This window comes from Acipenser ruthenus, chromosome 41 (genome assembly GCF_902713425.1).
Source record: "Acipenser ruthenus chromosome 41, fAciRut3.2 maternal haplotype, whole genome shotgun sequence".
Taxonomy (NCBI): Eukaryota; Metazoa; Chordata; class Actinopteri; order Acipenseriformes; family Acipenseridae; genus Acipenser; species Acipenser ruthenus.
In genome coordinates, this window is record NC_081229.1 from 3,951,280 (window position 1) to 3,976,902 (window position 25,623).

General features: G+C 37.2%; 2 protein-coding genes across 2 annotated transcripts; both read right to left on the reverse strand.

Annotated features, from left to right (window-relative positions):
• Positions 1-3,705: 3,705 nt before the first annotated feature.
• Positions 3,706-8,857, reverse strand: LOC117971190 (zinc-binding protein A33-like). Its single transcript, XM_059011041.1, has 6 exons — positions 8,404-8,857; positions 7,428-7,523; positions 6,081-6,314; positions 5,464-5,486; positions 5,264-5,379; positions 3,706-4,809 (listed from the first exon to the last, which is right to left on the reverse strand). The coding sequence occupies exons 1-6, from the start codon at positions 8,806-8,808 to the stop codon at positions 4,265-4,267; spliced, it is 1,419 nt and encodes a 472-aa protein (XP_058867024.1). The 5' UTR covers positions 8,809-8,857; the 3' UTR covers positions 3,706-4,264.
• Positions 8,858-9,653: 796 nt separating this feature from the next.
• On the reverse strand, positions 9,654-21,654 carry LOC117419292 (uncharacterized). The gene is made up of 7 exons (XM_059011295.1): positions 21,522-21,654; positions 15,657-15,941; positions 14,577-14,867; positions 13,460-13,531; positions 11,781-11,822; positions 10,162-10,267; positions 9,654-9,927 (listed from the first exon to the last, which is right to left on the reverse strand). Exons 1-7 carry the CDS (start codon positions 21,586-21,588, stop codon positions 9,894-9,896), a joined length of 897 nt encoding a protein of 298 aa, XP_058867278.1. The 5' UTR covers positions 21,589-21,654; the 3' UTR covers positions 9,654-9,893.
• Positions 21,655-25,623: the final 3,969 nt, after the last annotated feature.

Consider the following 25,623-nt stretch of genomic DNA (forward strand, 5'->3'; position numbering starts at 1 on the left):
AGAGGTTGGGCTGTTGGCACCTCCTTCCTTTCTTGCCTCCCTCCTTTTTTATCCCTCCCTCCCCCTATCCCTCCCTCCCCCTCATCCCTCCCTCCTCCTCATCCCTTGTTCAAATCTCTATCAAATAGCCTTTTTTATCTTGTTTTGTCTCATATAAAAGCACACAATGGCAAAAAATAAAGGTGTACATTCGCAATTAACAGAAGGGATGAGGGAGGAATACCAAACTCTTTTGAAAAAAACAACTTTATTTAATTACATCTTAACAAGCATACAACTCACTATTATATTTAAATGAAGCAATCAATAATTCATACTTTAACATACATGAATTAGTAATCATGAATGATCACATCATTTAAAATATCATTTTAAAATGTATTTGTATTACTGACTGTAAAGTGTGATCTATATTTTATTTCCAAGTCTTTTTTTTTCTACAATAGTATGTTTGCAGCATATTTCTAAATCACACAGTGACAGAGTTACATTACTTGTGCAAATTCCAATGGGTGTAGAGACAAACAAAAAATACTTTTTAGCCCTGATAAGATTTTGTCAATTTGTTTTAAAAAACATGATCTAAAACAGGATCTAGAGCACTGTAATCTTATTGGTCTCAACCAGGATTGCTAGAAGCGCACCGTGATTGGCTATTGGCAGTGTGCGATCAGAAACGGGTGGGTGTTAGGCCACTGTTGCCCAATCATTGCATTCCGACATGCAGAGCTAAGCTTTCTTTCTATACAAATACTCCAGACATTTTTCATTGGTAAGGGGATACTATTTTAGGGGTACCACTGACAAACATATAAAGTATTTTCCAACGTGTTCTTCTCGAAGTGCGATTGATTCGTATTGATGAGGCCACCTAATTTTTGTGCCTGTTGGTTTTATTTATTTATTACTTTATTTATTTTTAACCATGTACCCTTTAACTGGTCAAAAGCCTTTTCAGGAGCTGTGTCCAACGCAGGTTTACACTTGTCACTTTTAAGACAACTGAGCTGCCTTTAATCTTTATTCCACTTTGTTTTGGTAGCGTAACCCAGCCATCCAAGCTGAGCCGCCAAATCTAGTCTCCCACGAGATGTCAATGACGCTCAGCCGTCGCCTAGGGAACATGAAGCACAAACACACTCAGCATCAGCCTCGATCAAGCCATGAAGGAAGTGCCCTGGAATGAGATGTAGAGATCAGAGACTTTTGTTTTTGTAGTCAGCAAGAATGCAGTCAAAGGGGCCCGAGTAGTGGGGAAAAACAGGCAATAAATGCCCCTACCCACAGTCGTTCTCCATTTATTTATCCATCTCAATGGGTGTTAGAGCTTTGGTACACTATACAATAATCTTGGCAAAGGTTAAACAATGGGAAATCAGTTGTCAGTTGAGTACACAGGACTTTATTTGGCAGAGTGTGTCAAATACAAACCCGTGTTTTTAATGGATAGTTTGGCTAACTGCCAAGAAAACATCATGGGAATTTTAGTGAACAGAAGAAGATGTGACATTTACAGTACAAAGCAAAGACGATGTCATGCGAAATTTAGGCCTCCCTGGAAAATTGTCCCCTTGGTGTATTTTTCATAGGTCGAAAGGAAATATAAAGATTTTAAATAAAAGTACAACTAAATATTGTAAAATGTAAAGAAGCCCTGAAACAGAAAAATGGTGTAACAGGTGTTGTTATTTCAGTTAAATGTAGGCTACTTGCATTTTGTAATACAGGATTATCACAAAATGAAAGAGGCAGAGTGCTTGCATAAGGTTCAGTTGCAAAGGTTCATTGCAAACCAGGGTAAACTGGTAATGGGGAAACTGAGAAATGACTGTGCAAAATTAGTGTGTTAAAATTTTATAACGTGTACTGGCCTGATTATTACTGGTTATTATCGCGCTCCAGTAAATATCACCCACGTTTATCAGTCACTTAACATCCCTTTGGAAAACAAAAGCACACAATTAGAAAGTTCACACATCAGTAAGTTCCTGTAGAGTATTCCAATGATACGTCAGGTAGCATACTATAGCATACCGAAAACTGCAACGTGTATTATCTTTTTGTAATTATTTATTGCATTTATATAGCGCTTTTTATACAAAAGTATGGCAAAGCACTGTGTGGTACATAGCAGAAAAAAAGAACAAAACATCTGTATAGCATGTGACACATACAACTGCCACAATCAGACCATTGAAATAACAGTATACACATACTAATACAAAAGCAGCAATTTTAAAGTTACATTAAAACCCACTAAGATAAGAATGCCATTTTATAAAAGTGTGTTTTTAGTCTTGTTAGTGTATTGTATTTAATGGGAGTTGTATTGTATTTAATGAGAGTTTTATTATATTGTATTTAATGGTGGAACCACATGTATTCTCCAGAATGGCCCAGAGTGTAGATACAGTAGATCACTTTCCCTTTGTGACTGTTCCTCTTGAAACAACATGAGGAATGTGTGCTGTCTTGAATACAAAAGGAAGGAAGCACCTGCCAAGCGAACACCCACAGCAGTATCCAGTTATGGTGATTGAAAGAATCTGCAAATAGTTTTCCATGCAATGCATAATACTTGCATTATTACACTGCAGTGATAATGTTCTAAGTACATTGCAGTGTACTTGGCAGCCACAACCTCAACAGCCTTCAAGAAATTGTATTACAATCAATGTTATTCTTGGAAAAGCAGCTGGTTGCTTAGCGACACTGGAATTGGAGGATCCCTGGACGATAATGACTAAAAATCTGTGACTGTGAGAGAGAAATGAGATTGTCGGAGGGAGGGGGGTGGGGGGCAGAAAAAGAATATGTGTGATAGAAAGAGAAAAAGGGTGGAGGATTTTTGACAAAATAAAATGGAGTTGAACCAGTTGGTTTAGATTTCTTCCACATTGTGTACTTGCTATTCATGATTTATCCCTATGCAGATCTGTCATGTACATCCATTCATGCATGTATTTAAAATGCAATAGTAACAGAGTCTTTAACTCTTTCAACATTGCAGGTGGATACCGACTATTTATTGGGTACAGTAAGATTGTCTTTTTATCATTTCTCTCTCTCTCTCTCTCTCTCTCTCTCTCTCTCTCTCTCTCTCTCTCTCTCTCTCTCTCTCTCTCTCTCTCTCTCATTAAGTGTTCTCATGTCCTTTACTGCCCCCTTGTGGAAGTATTAAACCTAAAAACAAAAATCCTATCTGGTGTTCCTGTGCTGTAACTGGACAACAATCCATGACACTAATTCTAAAACCATGACAGACAGAATGTTTATTCACTAACCTCTGAAAAAAATAATTCCCTTTCGTTTTTTTTATTGGTACAAAAATATCAAAATCATAGAAAGTTGTCTGTTATTGATTTTTAAGGTAATCCGTTAAGTCAGCAGATGTCAAAATACACAATTCTAATTTGAAAACGTTCTATAAGAACCTAGTCCATGTATGCATAAGAATTCAATTAAGGATACAGAACTATTTACTATGTCAATAATGCTTCAGGAACAAGTATATTCCTCCTTTGTCTGACAAAATGATTTTTGCTAAATCAGCCATTGACTGACAGCTGCCAATAATAATAATAATAATAATAATAATAATAATAATAATAATAATAATAATAATAATCACTGAGTGCAGGTAAACAGAATATATTATAAAAATAATGATAACCGATAATTGTAAAGGACGCAAACTGCAAAAAATGACAAAACACAAAATCACTTTATTTTAAACACTTTGTCATCTGTATTGTGGGGACGTATATTAGTGTAGCACAGGTTTCAATTTACAATACTTTACCAATGCCTCCTCATCTTCCTATCGTCACCCTTGGAACATTTTTTCAGAAGCATTTTTTTTTCTGGAATAGTTATTAAGCAGTACAAACAATGATCAAAGTAAAAACAACACTAGAGAAGCATACAGAACGCACACACCTTGATAAGACATTGACGTCTCAATATAAAACAATGCCTTTACAAATTAACTAATGCCTGCTTTCCAGTCGCATTCTGTAATTCATCTATTATTTCCCAAACCATTTGTCTTTTCCATTTTTATCATTTATGATTGCAAGTTGTGTTTTGTTTTGTAATATTCTTTTTTTTTCAGACTACATTTTTGACTACAAACTGAACACTGTGCTTTCTTCACTGCTATGGAGAGAATTAATATAAAAAAAATGACAGAAAAAATAATACTAATACATACAAAGTATGGTTTACTAAGCTTTATATCCTTTTATTCAACGTATAAGATGATTTACACCTGCAACTTAAAAATATTTAGTGGCTGTTTATTTCTACCTTTGTCACCTATGCCAGGACACAAGTAAGGATAGATTTTCTCTGTGAATGTATCCCTGAAAGTATAGAGATGGACCATGTCTTCTGCATTGTAAAAGGACACTTGCCCCCTTTCGTGGTCCAGGAACACTCCAATCTTTGTAGGTTTACGTTGCACTGGGAGGAGAGTGCAAGGCAAGGTATAGGCCTTGTACTCATTGCCATTTCTCAAAGCCAGGATCCACAGTCCATCCTTGGGGGATGATGTCATCTCCCCTTTCCTGTTGACAGACTCTCTGACCACTCCCAGTCCCCACATAGTCTTCTCCCCCACCTCCACCTCCCAGTAGTGCCTCCCGGTGCTGAACCCTTCAGACCCCAATACAGCCCCCACTGAGTCAAACCTCTCTGGGATGTCCGGGAGAGCCTGTTTGACCTCTCCGAGTTTCACACAGCTCTGAGAATCAGACAGGACAAGCCAGGGGTTCGCAGTGTTGGGGTTCAGGCTCACTGGAAATGCAACTGAGAAATGGAAAAACCAAACATGAAGATATAAGAACTTGAGAAAAGGTAGATGGGATTTGGATCTTTGAGGTTCATCCCTTGCTAGAACATTGTTAGCTAAAGAAAGAAATTTAAGAACTGAATGTCATAAGGCTGAATTTAATGTAATCTAGAGAGCAAAGTCTAACAGAATATAATTCCCCAGGTCAAATTAGATTACATTTTTTCAAGAGTTTTGATTGTTACAGTATCACCTCATAAACTATATAACTACCAATCTGTAATCTGTTATCCATCCTTCAACTTCAAACACCCATCAACATGACAACAATATTAGGGCATTTGTGGTCTGTTTTGAGAAACCCCGGCTGTATATGAGAAAAAAGCCTTTACATGAACAGTTTACATTCCAGGGAACAATGTTGTGTCATATTACAACAGCAATAAGAAAGGTGTTGTTTGTGTCATGTACCTAGATCCAGGATATTTCTCATCTTCTTCCACACTCCATACATTAGAGGACCTCCATATTTTCCCAGACACTGGTCACTAGAAACACACTTTGGTTTCTGATAGGTCATCGTTATTCTGTAGTAAACAGAGATCTTGTTAATGCTGCGAGAAATGTGAAATAGAGTTGCTTATACTCTTTTTTTTAGGACAACTACTCACCTACTGAGAAGATCTTTAATATCCTGCCAAAAAGAATGGAAACATTTTTTTTTTCATTGTGGGTTATATTAGTCCCTAAATTTTAAAAATCCCATTAGGATACTGTTATAATCCCATAGTATTACCCCAAAGAAACTCCTGGACCAGTGCATGACCAGCAATGGCAACTTCACAATGCATTTTGAACAAATATTGCTCACTGGGTAGCAGACTTTGTCTGGACCTGATGTGATATCAGGTTACTGTACTCAAATGTGATTCATCCTATGAAATCATTCTGCCAATAATTTTTAATCATTTGTCAAGCCTACACTTGTCTACTGTGCTTTGTAGTCTGTTTGCATTTTTAATTGCCTCTTTTCACCTTCTCTACCTTCTCCTACCTTTCCCTCTACCACCTCTCTCTCCCTCCATCTCCATTCCCCCACTCCCTGTCTTTCTCCTCCCACTTAATCTCCCTCCTTCCTTTTTCACTACTTCTTCCCCTCCTGTCACCAATCCCTTTCCTCAACGTATCTCTCCTTCCCACTTCTCCCTTCTCCCACTCCCACACCGTATCCCTATTTCTGTCCTTCTCTCCCCTCCCCTCCACCTCTCCGACTCTCCTTCTCTCTCACCTTCAGCAATGCAGGCGTCTCCTGCAGAGTCAGTGTCTCTTCCAGATCTTTGGCTGCCTGCTGCAGTCGGCTCCTCTCTGCTTCTATGAGAGTCTTGGATTCTTCCAGCTGGTTCAGTATCTTCTTTTCCTCATCTCTAAGCTTGCTTTTAAGCTCGCCCTCTTGTTGCTCCAGGAACTGGTGCATTTTAGTAAAGTCAGCGCCAATCTGCTCTTCCAGACTCCCTGCCAGCTCCTGCCATTAGTTTTAAGATATAGTAAAAATATACACCTTATCACCTGGGTTGGATCCAGGACCTGACCTCCTATGGGTAGAAGAACACTAATGCCACATTTCCATCTTCATCGTGAAACTAGTCTGCAGTTCGTTTTATCTGCAGTCTACAATCTATGGCCAAAAGTTCTGCATTACCTAGAATTTTAGGATTGAGACAAAAACCATATGACCATAGTTTAGATATTTGATCTAACATCATGTAATAAAAAAATAAAATAAAAAATACAAAATGATATCGCAAAAGTCTACTGGAAGTCATAATAGTAGTACAGTATTTCATGTTAGATTTCAAAATGTCACTTTTTCCAATTTTTGTCAGTCAAGTATATGGAAAACTACAAAACAGTATGTAATTCAATATGTTAGCGTAACATTATTCAGCAGGTTTCATTCGACTTTATGAAGCAAAATGAGTTCATTCTTTAGGGTGATGATAAACTATTGACCATGGTATTCATTCTGTAACTGGACACCAAAGAGCACATGTATTTATCTATATTGTGTACAATTGATATTTAAAACTTGTATTGAATTCTTATCAGTTAACTCCCCCCCCCCCCCCCCCGATCTGCTGCTGATGAGAATAAATGAGACTGATTTCAGAGTCAGTCCCAGTTGCAGACAGAAGGGCACTAGTTTAACTTAACCTCACACCACTGAACACATTGATATGCACTTCTAGTCAAAATGTTTGTCAAATATGTGCGTTAGTTTCTTTTAGTATTTCCACATATTGGGACATTTCATGATCTGTAATGTGATATTCTGTAATGTGATATTTTGCAATGTGATATTTTGTAACAACTGTAAGTTGCCCTGGATAAGGGCGTCTGCTAAGAAATAAAAAATAAAGATTGCACACCACCAGAAGGATGTTACTGCATGTTTTTGAATCTTCATCCATTGAACTTTAGAATCTTGCTAGGGGTCAACAATGATGCCTTTAGGGTTTGGGAATAACTTTAAAGTTTTGAGTAAACTTGTGATTTAAGGTTTATTTTTAACTACAGCTTTGCCGTTTTTTGAGAAAGGGAATCGATATCCACTATCACCACAGCGGGGCTGAATTACCTTCATGTTGTTTATGGCGCAGACCGTTTGGTCCTGTGATTCACACACCTCTTTCAATAGCTTGTGAATCTTCTGCAGGGATTCCGACATATTCTCCTGCGGATAGAAATAGTTTCAGACTTGGTAAGTAGCTTCAAAATACATTTCCGTAGTTTTTTATTTGGGTTGCAATCATTCTGAGTAGTTAATATTGCTGGTGCCCAAATTTTAACTCTAGAAACCGCGCTCCCAACACAATAGCCCCCACTGAAAAACATTGCACATTGCATGTCTCTGTGAATCAGTTTCCTCATTTTAATGCATTGTCTGTGGATCAGATTGTGTTGGCACCTTTTGCAATACAGACACTGATGTAGCCTTGTTCCTACTCACTCACACTCACACACACACACATATATACAGTAAAGGTCACATTTTCATGTAACTTGAATGGAATGAGGAAGGCATGTAGAACATGCCAGACAAGCACAAAACAAGTTTAAAGCCAGCTAGTAAAGGCAGATTTTGAGAAAAATGGTAATAACTGTGGGCTGGAGCAAGAGAACCAGGAACATCTCAAAATGCTTGCAAAGACAATGCAACTGATTTTAACTCGCATCTAATATCACCTTGGCAACTACATTTCACGACAGTGGCTTGTGGCCCCACAAAAAATAATGTACACCACCTGCAATCCCATTTAGTAATTCCCTTTTTCACTGAACAAACTAGTTAATAATTATGTGAAATATTGACTGAAGTGGAGCACTGTTTCCAAACAGGAACATACAGTACTGCATTTTTTTTTTACTTAATAATCAGGATAAGAATGTTAAGATTCTGACATTCTAAAAACAAACAGCAGATGTGCAGTATGTGGATTACGCATCAGGTGGGTTAATTTGTTCTCTTGGAGAGTACAGAGTTTCTGTATGACAGTTCTGAACAAGTTAAAAGGGTTTGTGTCTCTACAGGTACAGTACGCTTCTCCACATACCTTGTAGCTTTGGAAAGCTTCTTTAATAGGGATGACGTTATGGGTTTTGTGCTCCCTGGAGCAGCCACACACCACACAGATCGCTCTCTGGTCATCCTCACAGAAGAGCTTCAGCTTCTCCTCGTGCTCTTCACACTGAGAATCGTGCTTGGAGCCCAGCCTCATTTCCCTTACGCTCTCCACCACGTTACCCAACAACGGGCTGGTCTCCAGGCTCCTGTCCTCAAATGTCTTCCCACACTGAGGACATGAGAAGCTCTCCTCGCATTTCTCCCATAACTGGCTGATACAGGGCATGCAGAAGTGGTCCCCACATGCCAAGTGAACTGGCTCTTTGAAAAGCTCCAGACAGATTGGACATGTTAGTTTGCTGTGTAGTTTCTCCAAGTTACTTGCAGAGTCCATTCTCCTCTGTGGTTGCTGCTGCTTGCATGTCTGCTTCCTGGCTGCTGTGTAAATCTGTGTCTCTAGGGCGGGGTTAGTTTGGAATGTGCTGTAAGGTGTGGCTTACATGCCTACCTGGCAGTGCAGGTATGTATGTCTTTAGCTATACACTTATAAGTTGTGGCAGAGCATTCTGGGGGATGTAGTCCTGGGGTTAAAATAGTTACAGGACTATATCCCCCAGAATGCCCTGGGGGCTTGGGGTTTGGCTTCCAAACCCCAATGCATTTTGGGGGATGTAGTCTGGTATCTTTCTTCTGGACTACTTTCCTTCCTCTACTCAAAGTCAAATTGGTTGTTTCATGTAGACAGCTTTGGACTGCAAAGTTTCTTGAGTCTTTTCAATTGGTCAATGCTGTTCAGATAATTAAATATGGCACCATTTCTTTATATACCAAAAACCAATAATTTATTAATAAATATTTGAATATTTAGCAAATATTTAATTTATGAAAAAATAAGATTTTGCAAATGTATGCTTTACAGCTACGGCCAAACATTTTGCATCACCCTATAGAATTAACAAATTTTGCTCCATAAAGTCAAATGAAAACTGCTGAATAATGTTACGTTGAATTACATACCGCTTTGTAGATAGAAAATGTGACATTTTGGGGAGCCCCTAGTGGTTGGAAAGTAGGCAACCCCTTTTCCATATACTTACCGAAAAACTGACAAAAGTGGAAAAATGTGATATTTTAAAATCTAACATGTATGAAAGGGCGCCCCTAGTGGTTGGAAAGTAGGCTGCTCCTTTTCAAATAGGGGCTGATGTGTGCAGGTAGTGGAGGCAGACAGACGGCACAAGATGTTTAGAGGAAAGCGCTATTGTGCATGTTTATTTTACCAAAAAGCAACAAAATACGATCTTCCACACAGAATATAAAACAAACAAAACCCTTGCCGTGAAAGGCACTAACTGAACAATGAATTTCCCTACCTAATGAGGAGCGATAATCCCTTCACCTCCAAGACAAAAACAAGGATCACACAGTGAAAATAATGCAAAAGAAAACAAGATAATAGAGAACAAAAATATGCCATTATTAGCTTGAAGAATCATCATCTTGAGGAACATGCCTGTAAAAGGGAATACAGATGTATTATTATTATTATTATTATTATTATTATTATTATTATTATTATTATTATTATTATTATTATTATATTGCATTTTTAATACAGCAGGTAAATGTGAATTATTTTCCGATCATTTTTATTGAATGCATTTTTAATTTTTATTTTCCTATGATATAGTTTATCTGAAAATCTTTCTTTCTTTCTTACTTTAATTCCAAAATGAGAAAACAGTACCTCATTGCTGCCCTGGTGAACACCCAGAGGATGAACAGACCCAAAGCGATTTTGTCAAACACCAGCACTCCCACAGCCAGCAGGAATGGGGTAGCAGCACTGCTATCTGCAATCACAAATATGTCTAATTAAAATCACTATCAAACCTAGAAGCGCTCATTGCTGAGCAATGAGGTTCTTATTAAGGGGTATGAACAGGGCAGTGTCACTGGCAAGGCTGTTACTCCCAGCAACAGAAGCTACAAGTTTAAGCGCTAATGTGCACATTAAAAACAACAAACAAAACACAGCAACAAACTAACAGGCACAAAGGCCAAAACAAGCAGCTGAACAGAACACTAGAAACACTTTATACACCCCGAGTCACCGATTACAATGAAACACGGCTTCATCAGCTTCATCAGCACATCACCGCACCTCACCACACAACATACCTTCACCTCTAACACCAACTTTAATTGTAACATGAACACCCGTGATCACCCTTTTTATATACCTGTGGCTGCAGCCTAATTAATCATTAATCATTTATTCAATTTCCGGCATTGCAGCGCTGTATTATACTATACCGCGGTTACTACTGCATTTCCCCTGCGTGCTGAGTTTCAGTACAGGCTGTTCTTTCCAGGATGGAAAGCAGCCAGTACCAGCTCCAGCGCCAAAATGAAGAGGTATGAGAGCTGGGTGAGGGAACCTCAGAGGATAGAGACAGAGTCCTACACCACTGAGCAGGATGACGAGGAGTGTGGCACATATTACCTGTGCTATGGGCATGAAGAAGAAAGCTGCCGGAGCCTGACATGGACACGGAACTGGAGTAGGAGGAGCACGAGCGTCCAGTGCCCAGAAGGAGGGATATCATTTTTACTTGTAAATGTATGCTATAGAAGTCTGTGTAATACAGTTTATATGCACACACACACACACACATATATATACTGAAATATCTGAATATACTGTAGATGTATTTGAATATATTTTGTTCAATGATATTTTTAACAAAATGATATCAACTTACTAATGATAATGGTCAAACACACAATTGACAATTAAAAAAAAAAAAAAAAATTGTGACTTGAATTACAGACCTTTGTTTGGAGTGTGGCAAAGTGAGCTCTGCCTTTCTCTATTTAAAACTTTCCTTAAAACTGTTTAACTATATTTCAATAAAACACCTTTTCTGTATACTTTTTTTTTTAGTTTAGTTAATTCACTTTGTGCTCGCAGCCAGACCCAGCACAGGTAAGTATCAATAGTGCAGCACTAATAAAGTCTATCACCCGTGTAAGCAGGAATGCTTGTTAATTGTTACGTGTGATTTTATTAGTATAACTTGGGCAGCAGTGTGGAGTAGTGGTTAGGGCTCTGGACTCTTGACCGGAGGGTCGTGGGTTCAATCCCAGGTCGGGGACACTGCTGCTGTACCCTTGAGCAAGGTACTTTACCTAGATTGCTCCAGTAAAAACCCAGCTATATAAATGAGTAATTGTATGTAAAACATAATTTGATACCTTGTAACAATTGTAAGTTGCCCTGGATAAGGGTGTCTACTAAGAAAGAAATAATAATAAATTAGTAGTGATTTGAAGTGGCAATGGAGTGATCAGATCTGTACTTACTTGTGGTTGATTCACTATTCAGTGTTGTTGTTGTTGAAGTAGCTGTAAAGTAAAGATTTTAAACTTTAATGTCAGATGTATTTGTTCAGGAGAGTATAGCACAGAGCATGGTGGTGAAAGGTAAAAGGTCATGGTCTCGCTGGATTTTCCCAATCAGATGTTTGCCCCTGTTTTCTTCCCAGTTTGAAATACCCAATCAATGCACTGATTCAGGAGGACTGGAGATCAATGGCAGTCCTCACATTGATAGCCAATCACATATTTAATACACACACACATACACACACACCCCCACACCCACACCCACCCACACCCACACCAACACACACACACACACACACACACACACACATATTACTAATGTCATGACTGTTACGATATTGAATGTAGCACTACAAGTCTAACATTATGTCTGTGTTTTGAAAGGTAAAGATAGAAAAGTGAAACGAAATTCGATGTGGATAAAGATATAAACTTCAATCCACTCAAGTCACGTACACCCGAACACCAGACCACAAAATAGATACCTCAGCTCACTGATCTAAATAGATCAGCCTTACTCACACACACACACACACACACACACACACACATCCCAGCTAGACACACTGCAAAACACAAAGTTCTGACATATCAATGAAACTCAATGACAAGGATTAATCATATTTGAAAGACCATAAAATCTCTTAATATTTATATATTTAGACCATAAAATCTCTTAATATTTATTGAACATTTGACAAATGTTAGGATTATTTTAGTCTCACTTTATTTCAAATGTCAGGGAAGAGTTTAGATTTGCCGAAAAGCTGTACTTACATTTTTCTTGGCCTCCAGTGTATGCCTTTGTAGAATAAAACAGACACTTCTATAGATTTCTATGGAATAATATTTGCAAACTTAAGCAGCAGTGTTTGAATTCCAGACTGGACAGTAGCAGTGCAGTGGTCTGATCTGTACTTGTGAATGATCTTGTGTTTGATTGTTTAGTTAGGACAGCTCTTGTTTTTGAAGTAGTGGTAAAATAAAGGTTTGAAAGTTGAACAGTGCGCTTCTTTGTTCAAAGACAGTATAGCAAAGAGCAAGTGGGGCCAACAGAGTTTTATATATACAGGATCACAGTTTTTCTCTGGAATGAGGAAAGCAAGAGCAAAGGCAAAGAAATGCTGGCACTGTACATACACTGCCTGGTCATTTTATTTGTGCCTTTACCTATCTGGTTGTCCCACCTTTTCCACCATTTTCCCTGATCTCAGCCTTCACATGACATGGCATAGACGCCACAAGGGGCTGAAAGGTTTCTAAGATGAGGATCGTAATGATGAATATGTTGTTCAAGTTCAACCCAAGCATGCTCAGTTAGAATGAGAGCTATGGACTGTGGTGGCCATGGAACATTCCTGTAGTTTCTGTCATGCTTCTCAAACCATTTGTATTGTCTTGAAAGTAGTCACTGTCATCAGGGTACAAGTATAGCATTGTTGGGTGGAGTAAACTACAGCATACATTTGGCCTGCCAGAGTAGATAGGTAAAAAAAAAGGCCAGGTTGTGTACTGCATCTCTCTCAATCACACCCTCTACAAAAAGCAGCAATGCTTGTTAATTGGTACTTGTGATTTTATTAGTATAAATTAGTAGTGATTTGAAAGGGCAATGGAGTGATCAGATCTGTACTTACTTGTGGTTGATTCACTATTCGGTGTAGTTTCTGTTAGTTTTATTGTTTTTGCTGTAGTTGTTGTTGAAGTAGCTGTAAAGTAAAGATTTCAAACTTTAATGTCAGATGTGTTTGTTCAAGAGAGTTTAGCACAGAGCATGGTGGTGAAAGGTAAAAGGTCATGGTCTCGCTGGATTTTCCCAATCAGATGTTTGCCCCTGTTTTCTTTCCAGTTTGAAATACCCAATCAATGCACTGATTCAATAGGACTGGAGGTCAATGGCAATCCTCACATTGATAGCCAATCACATATTTAATACACACACACACACACACACACACACACACACACCCACACCCACACCCACACCCACACCCACACCCAAACACACACACACACACAGACCTATTACTAATGTCATGACTGTTACGATATTGAATGTAGCACTACAAGTCTAACATTATGTCTGTGTTTTGAAAGGTAAAGATAGAAAAGTGAAATGAAATTAGATGTGGATAAAGATATAAACTTCAATCCACTCAAGTCACGTACACCTGAACACCAGACCACAAAATAGATACCTCAGCTCACTGATCTAAATAGATCAGCCTTACTCACACACACACTGACACTCACATACACACACACACACACACACACACACACACACACACACACACACACACACACACACACACACACACACACACACCAGCTAGACACACTGCAAAACACAAACTTCTGACATAGCAATGAAACTCAGTGAAAGGAAATATCCATACTTGAAAACTACTTAAACACAGACCAATGTATCACAATGAATCTTTGTAGTTGTATCACAATATTTGAAACTGAAAAAGCAAGCAAAACATACGAGATCACCACGTTTGTGTTTGAATTCCACAATTCCATTTCCTGGAGGACGCACTTGCTCTAAATTTACTGTTTGCAGGACAAAGGGTTGACAATAAATACAAATGCATCATGCCAGAAAATGCTGTAACAGCATGGCTCTGAAGTTCAAAAACTGTGGTACACATTTATTATTATATACAACCAGCAAAGATTCATTCAGATATTATTGTCAGTTTTAAATCATGGTAAATCTACTTAGGAGGACAAAGACAAACCACTCACCAGTCAGCACCTTTAAATCAGCCACATGGATCCCATTACATTCATATCTCCCAGCGTCTGCTGATTTTACTTTCCTTATGTAAAGGGATGAGTCTAGTTTAAGATGATATCGATGGTCTGGATCATTTACTTGTGTTACAGTTTTTCCTGCTGGATCTTTGTACAGAATAGAATGACCATTGCCTCCATTAACCTGCTTCCACCTGACACTCCCTGCCCCTGCTAGATCTGCCGAGTCACCACAGTACAGGGTTACTGACTCTCCCTCTGACACTGTGTGACTGGAGGGATCTGTGGAAGCAAAAGATGTTATAGGGATTTTAAAATGAACAACTAAAAACACATTTAGAGTATTTAAAGAAATACATTTAACTCACATCTGTATTTGTTAACTCATATCTATCTATTTGTATGTTCAAGTTAAATTTCTACAGCTATGGCCAAAAGTTTTGCATCACCTAGAATTTTAGGAATGAGAAATTATTAACATATATATCATATATATTACTTTATAATATACCATACTATATATATATATATTATAGTTCCCATACTGACATATATCATATACTAACTATAATATACTATAATATAATCTAACATTCCAGAATTTTGTTTAAAAGACTACTTGTTTGTTTTTTTATCAGCTTCTTAAAGCGCTGTTTTTTTGTATTCAGCCGATGAAGGACTTGTAGTCCGAAACGTCCTGATAATTGATTTGTAATCAATTATTCTACCTTTCTTTGTTAGCTTTCTGTTAACTATATGGAAAACTACAAAGCAGTATGTAATTCAATATGTTAACATAAAATTGTTCAGCAGGTTTCATTTGACTTTATGAAGCAAAAGTTGTTAATTCTACAGGGTGATGCTAAACTTTATATTTCTATGGCTATCTTTTTATGGCTAATTTACGCACTAATCATGTTTAATCTATTATTATTATTTATTCTTTAATTGAAAATGACATTGTTACCATGGAGCTATATAGAGAAGCTGGAACTGGATATACAATCATGAGGCAGCCATCTTACCAAGGGAAAATGAAAAATAAGCAATATAAACAGACACACAACTCACCATGCAGTACTATTAAACTTGTTTCACGTCCTCCACACTCATAGGTTCCAAGGTCTTCTGGCTGAACTCTCTCCATATGAATGTTAAAGCGGTCATCTATTTGAAACCGATTCTGTAGATCTTTTATTTCTTTAACAACTCTTCCATCCTCCTGTCTGGTCACAATCACACGTTTATCCCCACTGACCGCTCTCCTTGTCCACTGGGCCTGTGATCCTGCAGGAAGTGATGGATTACAGTACAGGGTAGCAGACGCTCCCTTTGACACTTTTGATATGAAGGGATCTGTGGAAACAAACATACTCTTTGATGAAGATTATTACAATAACACAACATGATATGCCTCAGTGCTTTTGTACTGCAGAGCATCAAATAATCAACTTCTGGTTCATTACTGACCTGAAATGATATAATATGGACACCTTCACATTTTTTACAAATATGCAGTGACACACTGAAAAGGCGAATGTAAGACTGTAGCAGGGCAGTAGTGTACGTATTTATTTATTTATTTTTAGATCGGGGTCTCCCCCTCCGGCCCTGTGCAGTGTATTTTGTATTTGTTTTGTTTGATTTTATTTATGTATTTATATGACGGTGAAGCGCCGTATGTTTTGTCATTATTTATGTATTTATTTCTGTGACGGCGAGGCACCGCAGGTTTTGTTATTGTTTTATTTCAAATGTTTTCTGGCAGAGGCGAGAGTGGGTACTCGTCCTCTGCCAGGAATAATTAGGAAAGCTCGTGCAGAAGGTGGCCGTCTCCCGAATTAATTAGGTGATTTAATTTGTTGCTAATCGGGAGATGGTCACCTATATAAAAAGCCTGCAGCTCGCCAGCTCGGGGTGGGTGTTAGAGAGGAGCGAGCGAGCAAGCAAGCAAGCAAGCAAGCAAGCAAGCAAGCAAGCAAAAACGAAACTAAAAGAAAACCTTAAAGGATCAGTGAAGGCTATTGCCCAGCCTGATCCTGTTGTTTGTGTTAGTGATTTTGTTCTGTTTAACCTTTTTATTTTCACTCTGTGAGCAAGTTTCTTTTTGTTTAAACTTTTGGTTTATTTTTAATCTTTAAAAATAAAATTGCGCAAGCGCCTTTAACTGCAGTCTGCCTGGTGTCCGTTTCCCTCCCTGCTTCTGCCGTGACGTCACCGCCCAGCCATCCTGCCACACGTGGTGTCCAGCGTGGGATCACCAGCGCCTCCTGGACTCAGGCAAAAGAGGGTACTGCAGTTTTTTTTTTTTTTTTTTTTCCATTTTTTACTTGTGGAGTGAGGAGGAAGAAGGGGAGGTAGGAGAATGGGAGGAAAGAGGATGGGAGGAAGGAAGAGCTGCAGAAAGCAGCAAAAGTGGCAGCAACAGCAACAGTTGCCACCAGGGGATGTTGGCCCTATCTACGTGGTAGATGAGTGATGCCCTGGTTGTGGGGAGTTTGGGCACACCGTGGCCATCTGCCCCACCCAATACCAGGGAGAGAGATTAATACAAAGATTAATACAATTATTGATTTTCAAATACAAATACACATTTTGTTATTCCTATATTATTATTATTATTATTATTATTATTATTATTATTATTATTATTATTATTAGTAGTAGTAGTAGTAGTAGTAGTAGTAGTAGTAGTAGTATTAGTGATGGGCAACGATATGAACATTGTATATATATCAACATCATGTATGTATTTCTATGTCGATATCGATAATATCAAAGTCTTCCGAAAAATACACAATTACAATATCAAACATATATAGTATACATATATAGACGTTAACAGATATTTACATATGGAAAGCAATAACTTGCTTTTAACTTAGTGGTGCTTTGCTGCACAGTATCCATGGAGAAAAAAAAGGTCTTGTTATATTGTTTTACTATTCCATCATCAGCCACCTCAAAACTGAAATATTTCTATACTTCACTGCGCTCAGACTTTGGGGCTGTTCATTTTCTAACCAGTCCGGAAGTAACTGAATCTTCAGCTGCTCTGCCTGTAAATGCTGACTCACGACACCTCTAAAAATATTAAGCATGGTGTCATGCTGAATTTTGCTTTATATAATTATAATGCAAAATGGATGGCCAAATAGTGCCAAACTTAATGCAGCATGCAAATAGCATTTGGTACCTAAAAGCCAATCAATGGAATACAATGGTTAAATAATACTTTAGTGTGTGGTGTTTGCCTATGAGACTGACCATGATTGGTATGTATAGGGTTTATTGTATCTCAATATAAAATAAACTTGATTATACTGCGTTTGTATTTTCAGCAGTATTAGTAATACATAGATGTTTTATTTATTGATTCATGTTGTGTCTGGTGGTCAACTCCGTGGTCACTTCAGCTAAGAGAACACTTCGCTTGCTTCCTGAGGGGTGTTCTCTTAGCCCAGGACTACTGTGTTAAAATTGTAGGGACTTGAAAAATGGGTTATTTTTGTTCTGACGCCACCATTAAATATAAACATGAATCTTTCTTTTTTACTTTCATCTGAAGAAGAGGCCTCTGAGGTCTTGAAAGCTTGTGATTTAATTATGTTTTAGTTAGTCCAATAAAAGGTATCACCTCACCTTCTCTTTGTTATTCCTATTGAAATTCCTTATACTGCAGTTTACATAGGTTTTTTTTTTTCAGGATTTGTTTTACTGTGTGGCCACCGTGAATAAAGGCATTATCCATGTGTGTATACAAATGTGGCAGGCTCACAACACCAGGTGTACTAAAAGTACAAAAAATATCCTGAAAGATAAAAGTTTCAAAAACAGTATAAGCCTATATAGGTTCTTGTTCACTGTATTTGATTAACCTGGATCACTATAAAGTTTCATTACCATATACAGTAGTGTTCAAATGTATTAGAACACCCCATTGCGTCGGATGATTTGTTGTGCTTATGAAATCAAACCACTGGAACTGAAAATCTGGGAAGAATGTCAAAATAGGCACCTTATTTAATTGTTGATTAAATAATCCACAAATTGTGGCACCTGTGTGCTTGCATCATACACACATGCAGCCAGTGCCATTGACTAACTTTTCATATCCACTAAATTCGTTCATATGCTTTATTTTAATATATAGTTATTATTATTATTATTATTTATTTCTTAGCAGACGCCCTTATCCAGGGCGACTTACAATTGTTACAACATATCACATTATACATTATTTCACAGTATACAGATATCACATTATTTTTTACATACAATTACCCATTTATACAGTTGGGTTATTACTGGAGCAATCTAGGTAAAGTACCTTGCTCAAGGGTACAACAGCAGTGTCCCCCACTGGGGATTGAACCCACAACCCTCCGGTCAAGAGTCCAGAGCCCTAACCACTACTCCACACTGCTGCCCTGTTGTATTGCTAATATGCTTGCTGAGCCCATGCATTTTATAATTTATTTTTAAGCAATTATTTTAGGTAATATATTTTGTAATATTGAAAATGTCTTGCTATACTGGACCACATGGTAAATATATTTATGATAACAATGATCATAAATGTTTCAATCAGTCCATCAGTTTATACAGTGGCACCAAAATGATTTAGACAGTGTTATATGCAGTAAAGTATACTGCTTATATGTTGGCCATTGCAAATAAACCTAAGTAGATGATAATAAATAGTTTTGTTAGTGCTCTGAAAGTTTGCTTACTATTTAGTGGTTATACATATGAGTCAGTGACACATACATATTTATTTCAAATATATTCTGTGCCAAGAGCTTGGAAACTTGTGATAAAACTGCTAACATCCTATGTAAAATGAGTTGTGGTTTCTCATAGCTAGCACATGTCTGCATTTAGCAAGACACATACATATCCACAGGATGCCGGTCAAAACAGACAGATTCTCACATCCTTGTTTAAAAAGGACGTTCATGTTACAGATGTCATATGATATTATAATATGTTATATGAAGGTCCTCCCATTCTCTATATCTTTAATACATATAATAAATGTAGATTGAGAAATATATTTGGAATATATCATTCATATTACAAAAAATCTGAAACTTTTGCAGTATTTAAAATGTATTTGTACAATTTACTATGCATTAAATATTTATTGACAAAAAAAACAAAGAAAATAAATTAAAGTAAATAAATATATTTATATATATATATAGCCATTTTTTTATTTTAAAAAAAAAGTTTGTGTGCTTCTTTAATCACACTTTAGTATTGTGCATCTATCTGTGTCTAATTCTGATGCAACTTGCTCACATCCTACTTTAGCACAAATCATTGAATATATCACATATATGGAGGCTGTTCATCTGTCTGCCTGTATGTCACACAGAACCGCTTATCCAGTTATTGTGGAACTTGAAAATGACATTCTACTGTGCGTAGAAGAATCCTGGGGTACTGAATGACTTCAGTCACCTGTCTGTCTGTAAAACTTGTATTTGTAGATGTTTGTGAAACCTTGTTCAACAGTTTGAGATGGTTTATTGGTTTATTCTTATTTTTTAAAGTAATGTTTAACCTATGAGATGTAAACTCACTTAAAAAAAAAAAAACATTTCTTATATACTGAAAGCTATTTACTCCAAAATGTCCCTAGCATGATATTTTTATAAAATTATAAAACACCCAATAAAGTTACCAAACCAGGCATTTGATATTGGGGCTTGTGAGTAGTGTTGAGTTCTTTCTTATTCGTTCTAGAATTTTTTTCACCCACCATGAGATAAAAATAATGTTAATGATGATTTAGAGTGATAGCTTTGAGAATCGAGCCCTTTGTGTCTTATGTAGAAAACATTTTTCATATGGGATTGTGGCAATGCGCCCCGCCCCTGTGTACATTTGTGTGTTATGTGTTGTATGGTGCGTGTGTTAATGTTGGTGTATAGATTGGTACACGGGATATAAACGGGTCTGTGTTTCACGTGTATTTAAAAATGTAGATTTATATTTAGGCACGAGGAGGGCACAAATCACTTCATGTGCTGGTTAAATGTAATATGTGAGCACGGGGTTGCACAGAATTAATTCACGTGCTGGGATTCAAGTGAATAATTAATTAGTAATTGAATCCCAGCACAACAGTATATATAGATGCACATTTCATTCAGTCAGGGTTGGGTGTTCGGTGAGTGGAGAACGGGAGAGAGAGAGAGAGAGAGAGAGAGAGAGAGAGAGAGAGAGAGAGAGAGAGAGAGAGAGAGAGAGAGAGAGAGAAAAAGAAAGCAAAGCAAAGTAAAGTAATTAGTGTTTTCACTCACCGTGTTTGTCCGTTTGTCTGTTCACTGTTTAGTCTGTTTTGTTTGTCTCTTTATTTTGGCGTATAGTGCCGTGTCCTGTGTTTTTGTTTCAAACCTTTTTATTTTCTGTTCTGTTATTAAATGCTGAGCGAAAGCCCAAATCTCTGTCTGTTTATTTCCTGCATCTGGTCTGACGCCACCCACTCCGGCCGTCTTTGTGACAGGGATTTAATGTGGAGTCTAATTTGTTTTCATATTACTAAAAAGCAGCTAACATTAGATATGTGAACTAAGTTCATAAAACTCATCAGTTATTTAAATAAGTTTTTTTTTTTTTTTTTTTAAGAAAAGGAAACTGTTCTTCATTGTAGATACAGTCTTAAACAGTCTAGAAAAGTTTTATGGATCCAAAAGTTTGAATTTATCAATACAGAAAAGGAATCCTTTAAATAAAGCTTTATGAACAGGAGCCTATATTCCACCATACCTGGTACATTTGATATTATAAAATATATAGGAACTTACCACAATGTATAGCCCTAGTACTAAAATATCTATGTGTGCTGTTTAAATTACATGGTTATGTTTGTGTCAGCTTCTTACCATGAAAGAGAATATATCAGAATATACAAATCTTTGTCCTTACCATTGAGTGCCTCTTTTATCACCGATAGTATTATTAACATTAAAACCGTGGAATGCAGCGTCTTCATTTTCTCTTCTCTCTGGGTGTAAAAAGTGACTTCTCTTTTCAAACTACTACTGTTTTAAGTTCTTCAGTCCCCAGCTTCCTCAATTGAGAGACAAATCCCTTTCCGTGATAAATATTTAAACCCTCCAATCAAACAGCACAAGCTAGCTTTACACCCACAACCACAGCAGACCACATAGCCTTGCACACACACAATTAAACGAAACACCCTAAAACTAGACACACTGCAACACAAGCAGACACATTTCAAAACCTTGGCAAAAGAGGCTGTGTGGTCCAGTGGTTAAAGAAAAGGCCTTGTAACCAGGAGGTCCCCGATTCAAATCCCACCTCAGCCACTGACTCATTGTGTGACCCTGAGCAAGTCACTTAACCTCCTTGTGCTCCGTCTTTCCAGTGAGACGTAATTGTAAGTGACTTTGCAGCTAATGCATAGTTCACACACCCTAGTCTCTGTAAGTTGCCTTGGATAAAGGCGTCTGCTAAATAAACAAATAATAATAATATAGTGGGGCAGCAGTGTGGAGTAGTGGTTAGGGCTCTGGACTCTTAACCGGAGGGTCGTGGGTTCAATCCCAGGTGGGGGACACTGCTGCTGTACCCTTGAGCAAGGTACTTTACCTAGTAAAAACCCACCTGTATAAATGGGTAATTGTATGTAAAAATAATGTGATATCTTGTTAAATTGTAAGTTGCCCTGGATAAGGGCGTCTGCTAAGAAATTAATAATAATAATAATAATAATAATAAATGGAGAGCAGTACAGTCAGAACCTCCAAATCAGACACAGCATGTCTTTGTTAACTCTCCTTTAAGGATGTGTTTGAATTGTGTAGCATAGTGAGTCACAGTTAAGTTAGTTTGCTGGCAGTTCCACGACTTACCACAAAAGACTGTTTAGCTTGAAGCTCGAAGGGATACATCCTAGCATGTACATGTCCCTAATAGCTCATTACTTACCTGTTTAATACCCCATTAGGTTTAATGCTTAATTGTTTCAGAATAAATCATTAATGGTCATGCTTACCAACTATTCCAGCAAAAATGGCTTTATCAAGGCTGACTGTGGGGAATCATATCAATGTAGCACAGGCTTTAAATTCACAGCGCAACACTAATATTCTTCCCCACCTCACTTTTAGGAAATGTATATATTATATATATTATATATATATTTTTTACTAGCTAATAGTTAGTAAGCAGCAGTTACAACAATGGCAGTTAATCAAACAAAACACACAATTATATTAGTCAGGTAAAAAATTAGGTTTTAGGAAAATGAAGATCCATTTTTAAGAATTTCAAAACCACCATGGCATTTTCTTTTCCATTGTTTGTTAGACCTTTTAAACAAATACACAATGTATAAATAAATGTAGATTTTTTTTATTAATTTATCATCTTAAAATACACACAATAACAAAAAGTGATTTTTTTATCTAATTTTTTTTTGTACAAAGCATAACATGGGCAAAGTTACAAAAAAAGGTCAGCTCAATGAATGGACAATTTGAACTATCAGAGCTAACTTGGCAGGAATGTTTTGAACCTTGTTATGTGAGCATTTCCTCTCTGACATTGAAAATGGGAGAAACATTGGTCCCAATACATATAGGAATGTGGCACTTAAAAGTATTTTATACATTGTATCTTGAATTAATGCTATTATTAGCTTGAAGACACGATTGTACCATTGATTAATCATCATGATCATCATCTTGAGGAACACACCTGTAAAAGAGAATCCAAATATATCATTATTATTAGTAGTAGCAGTAGTAGTAGTCATAGTAGTAGTATTGTTATTATTTTACTGCATTTTGAATACATCAATTAAATGTCAATTGTTTTCCTATCACTGTTTTAATATTTTTTATTGAATGCATTTTTCATTCTTATTTTCCTCTGAATATAGTTTATCTTAAATCTTTCTTACTTACTTTCATTCCAAAAAGAAAAAACAGTACCTCATTGCTGCCCTGGTGAACACCCAGAGGATGAACAGACCCACAGCAATTTAATCAAACACCAGCACTCCCACAACCAGCAGGAATGGGATAGCAGCACTGCTATCTGCAATCACAAATATGTCTCATTGAAATCACTGTCAAACCTAGAAGAGCTCAGCAATGTGGGTCTTATTAAGGGGACAGAATCTAAAACTAGTACTGGCTTAAATCCAACAGTGTAGTACTATACCATGGTTTCTACAGTATAATCTGTCCATCCAAAGCATTGACTTCCTGAGATTTAGCATGCCTCTCTAAGGATAATTTCACTATCCTTATTGAATAGAAAAAAAGTCAAGATCCTCTAAGCATTTTTCATGGGTGATGGCTATATGTAATGAATACATCAGTGCTTTATCTGGAGGTGATTAACCTGTAAGCTCCCTACAGTTAAGACTGAAGACAACGTCTTGCTGCTTTAAGATCCTCTGCTATTTGCCACTGGTATTGACAATTGCTGTAATAACTTGCCCTGAATTCCTCCTGTATGTTGATTTTCAGTATACACTGTGTGTGAGGTTGTTGTTTTAACCCATGGGACACTTTTGAAACAAACTGTAGCAACCTGTTATCTTGGCGACTTTCAAATCTTAAATGACTAAAGTTTTCAAAGGTTTAAAGGGTGGCAATGGAGTGATCTGATCTGAACTTACCGACGGCTGTTTCTTCCTCTGAAGGCATAGTGACAACCACTGCTTTGGGGATAGCTGTAACGTGAATATTGGAAACAGGAGTAAGTTGTCAGATCACACTTTCACAGGAAATGAGGAATGCAAGAACAATGGGCAAGAAATTCTGAGCGGCAGAGAAAGCCAGGTACAGAGAAAACGATCCAAACTCAATATTAGAGCAGCAGACATTCTCTCTGGACTTGTGTGTATGTGCAGTATGTATGTGCAGTATGTATGCACTGTGGCGATTCTGGGGTCCCTACAGAACTGGTCCCCCGTACTGTAGTCTAGACACTAGTTTCCAGCTAAGTCGTGGTGTTAGCTCCCATCTGGTTCTCTGTTATGCAACTCTTATAAAAGTTTACCACAGTTATTATGCACTGTCATTTTGTGGTTTTTCCAAAGTACAGTGTTTACCATAGTTGATCATGTTTTTCAAAGGAAATCTTTTTTAATATGCTTTACTATACTTCTCTGGGTTTTTCAATGCTAACCTCTGCTTTATCGTGTTTTCAGTAGGATGTATTATACTTTGCTGCGATTTTACTATGGTAAACTATTACAATGGTAGATTAGAGAACTACTCTAGGCTTGTGCTGCAGTGTTTGTAATACAATCATCCAGAACTGTGTGCTTGATGGTGGGGTGTTGTTGAAACTATTTGATCAATTTATTTATTAGTTATTTGATAGTGCGGAGCACCCATTTTGCGACAGTGTGTATGTATTTATTAGACTTTTAAGTGGTATAGTACTGATTTCACAAAGCACAATAGCAATGGAGTTATTTGATCTGAACTTGCTTGTGACTGCTCCTGTGACTGTAGCCAGAACATCTGTTGTTTCCGAAGTAGCTCTAAAGTAAAGATTTCAATCTTGACATAGTGTTTCATTGTTCAAAGATAGTCTATCATAGAGCAGACAGAATCAAAAAAATTCAAAGGCACAGATTCACAGGATTTATCAGGAATGAGGAAGATAAGTGAAGAAACTATTATTATTATTATTATTATTATTATTATTATTATTATTATTATTATTATTATTTATTTCTTAGCAGATGCCCTTATCCAGGATGATTTACAGTCGTAAGCAAATACATTTCAAGTGTTACAGTACAAGTAATACAATAAGAGCAAGAGTAATACAATAAGAGCAAGAAACTAGGGTTCTACTGAACACCAGCGCTGTCTATTTCCATCAGTTACAAATGAGCCATATCCATGGGCTGCTCCTCCATTACCTTGATTTCTCTCTTCCTTCTTATTGAAGGAAAAACGTGTTATTGATCAGAAATGTGTTTTTACGCAACTCCATTATTTGGCCCTGTGCATTCACCAACTTGCAGTTGCTCTCA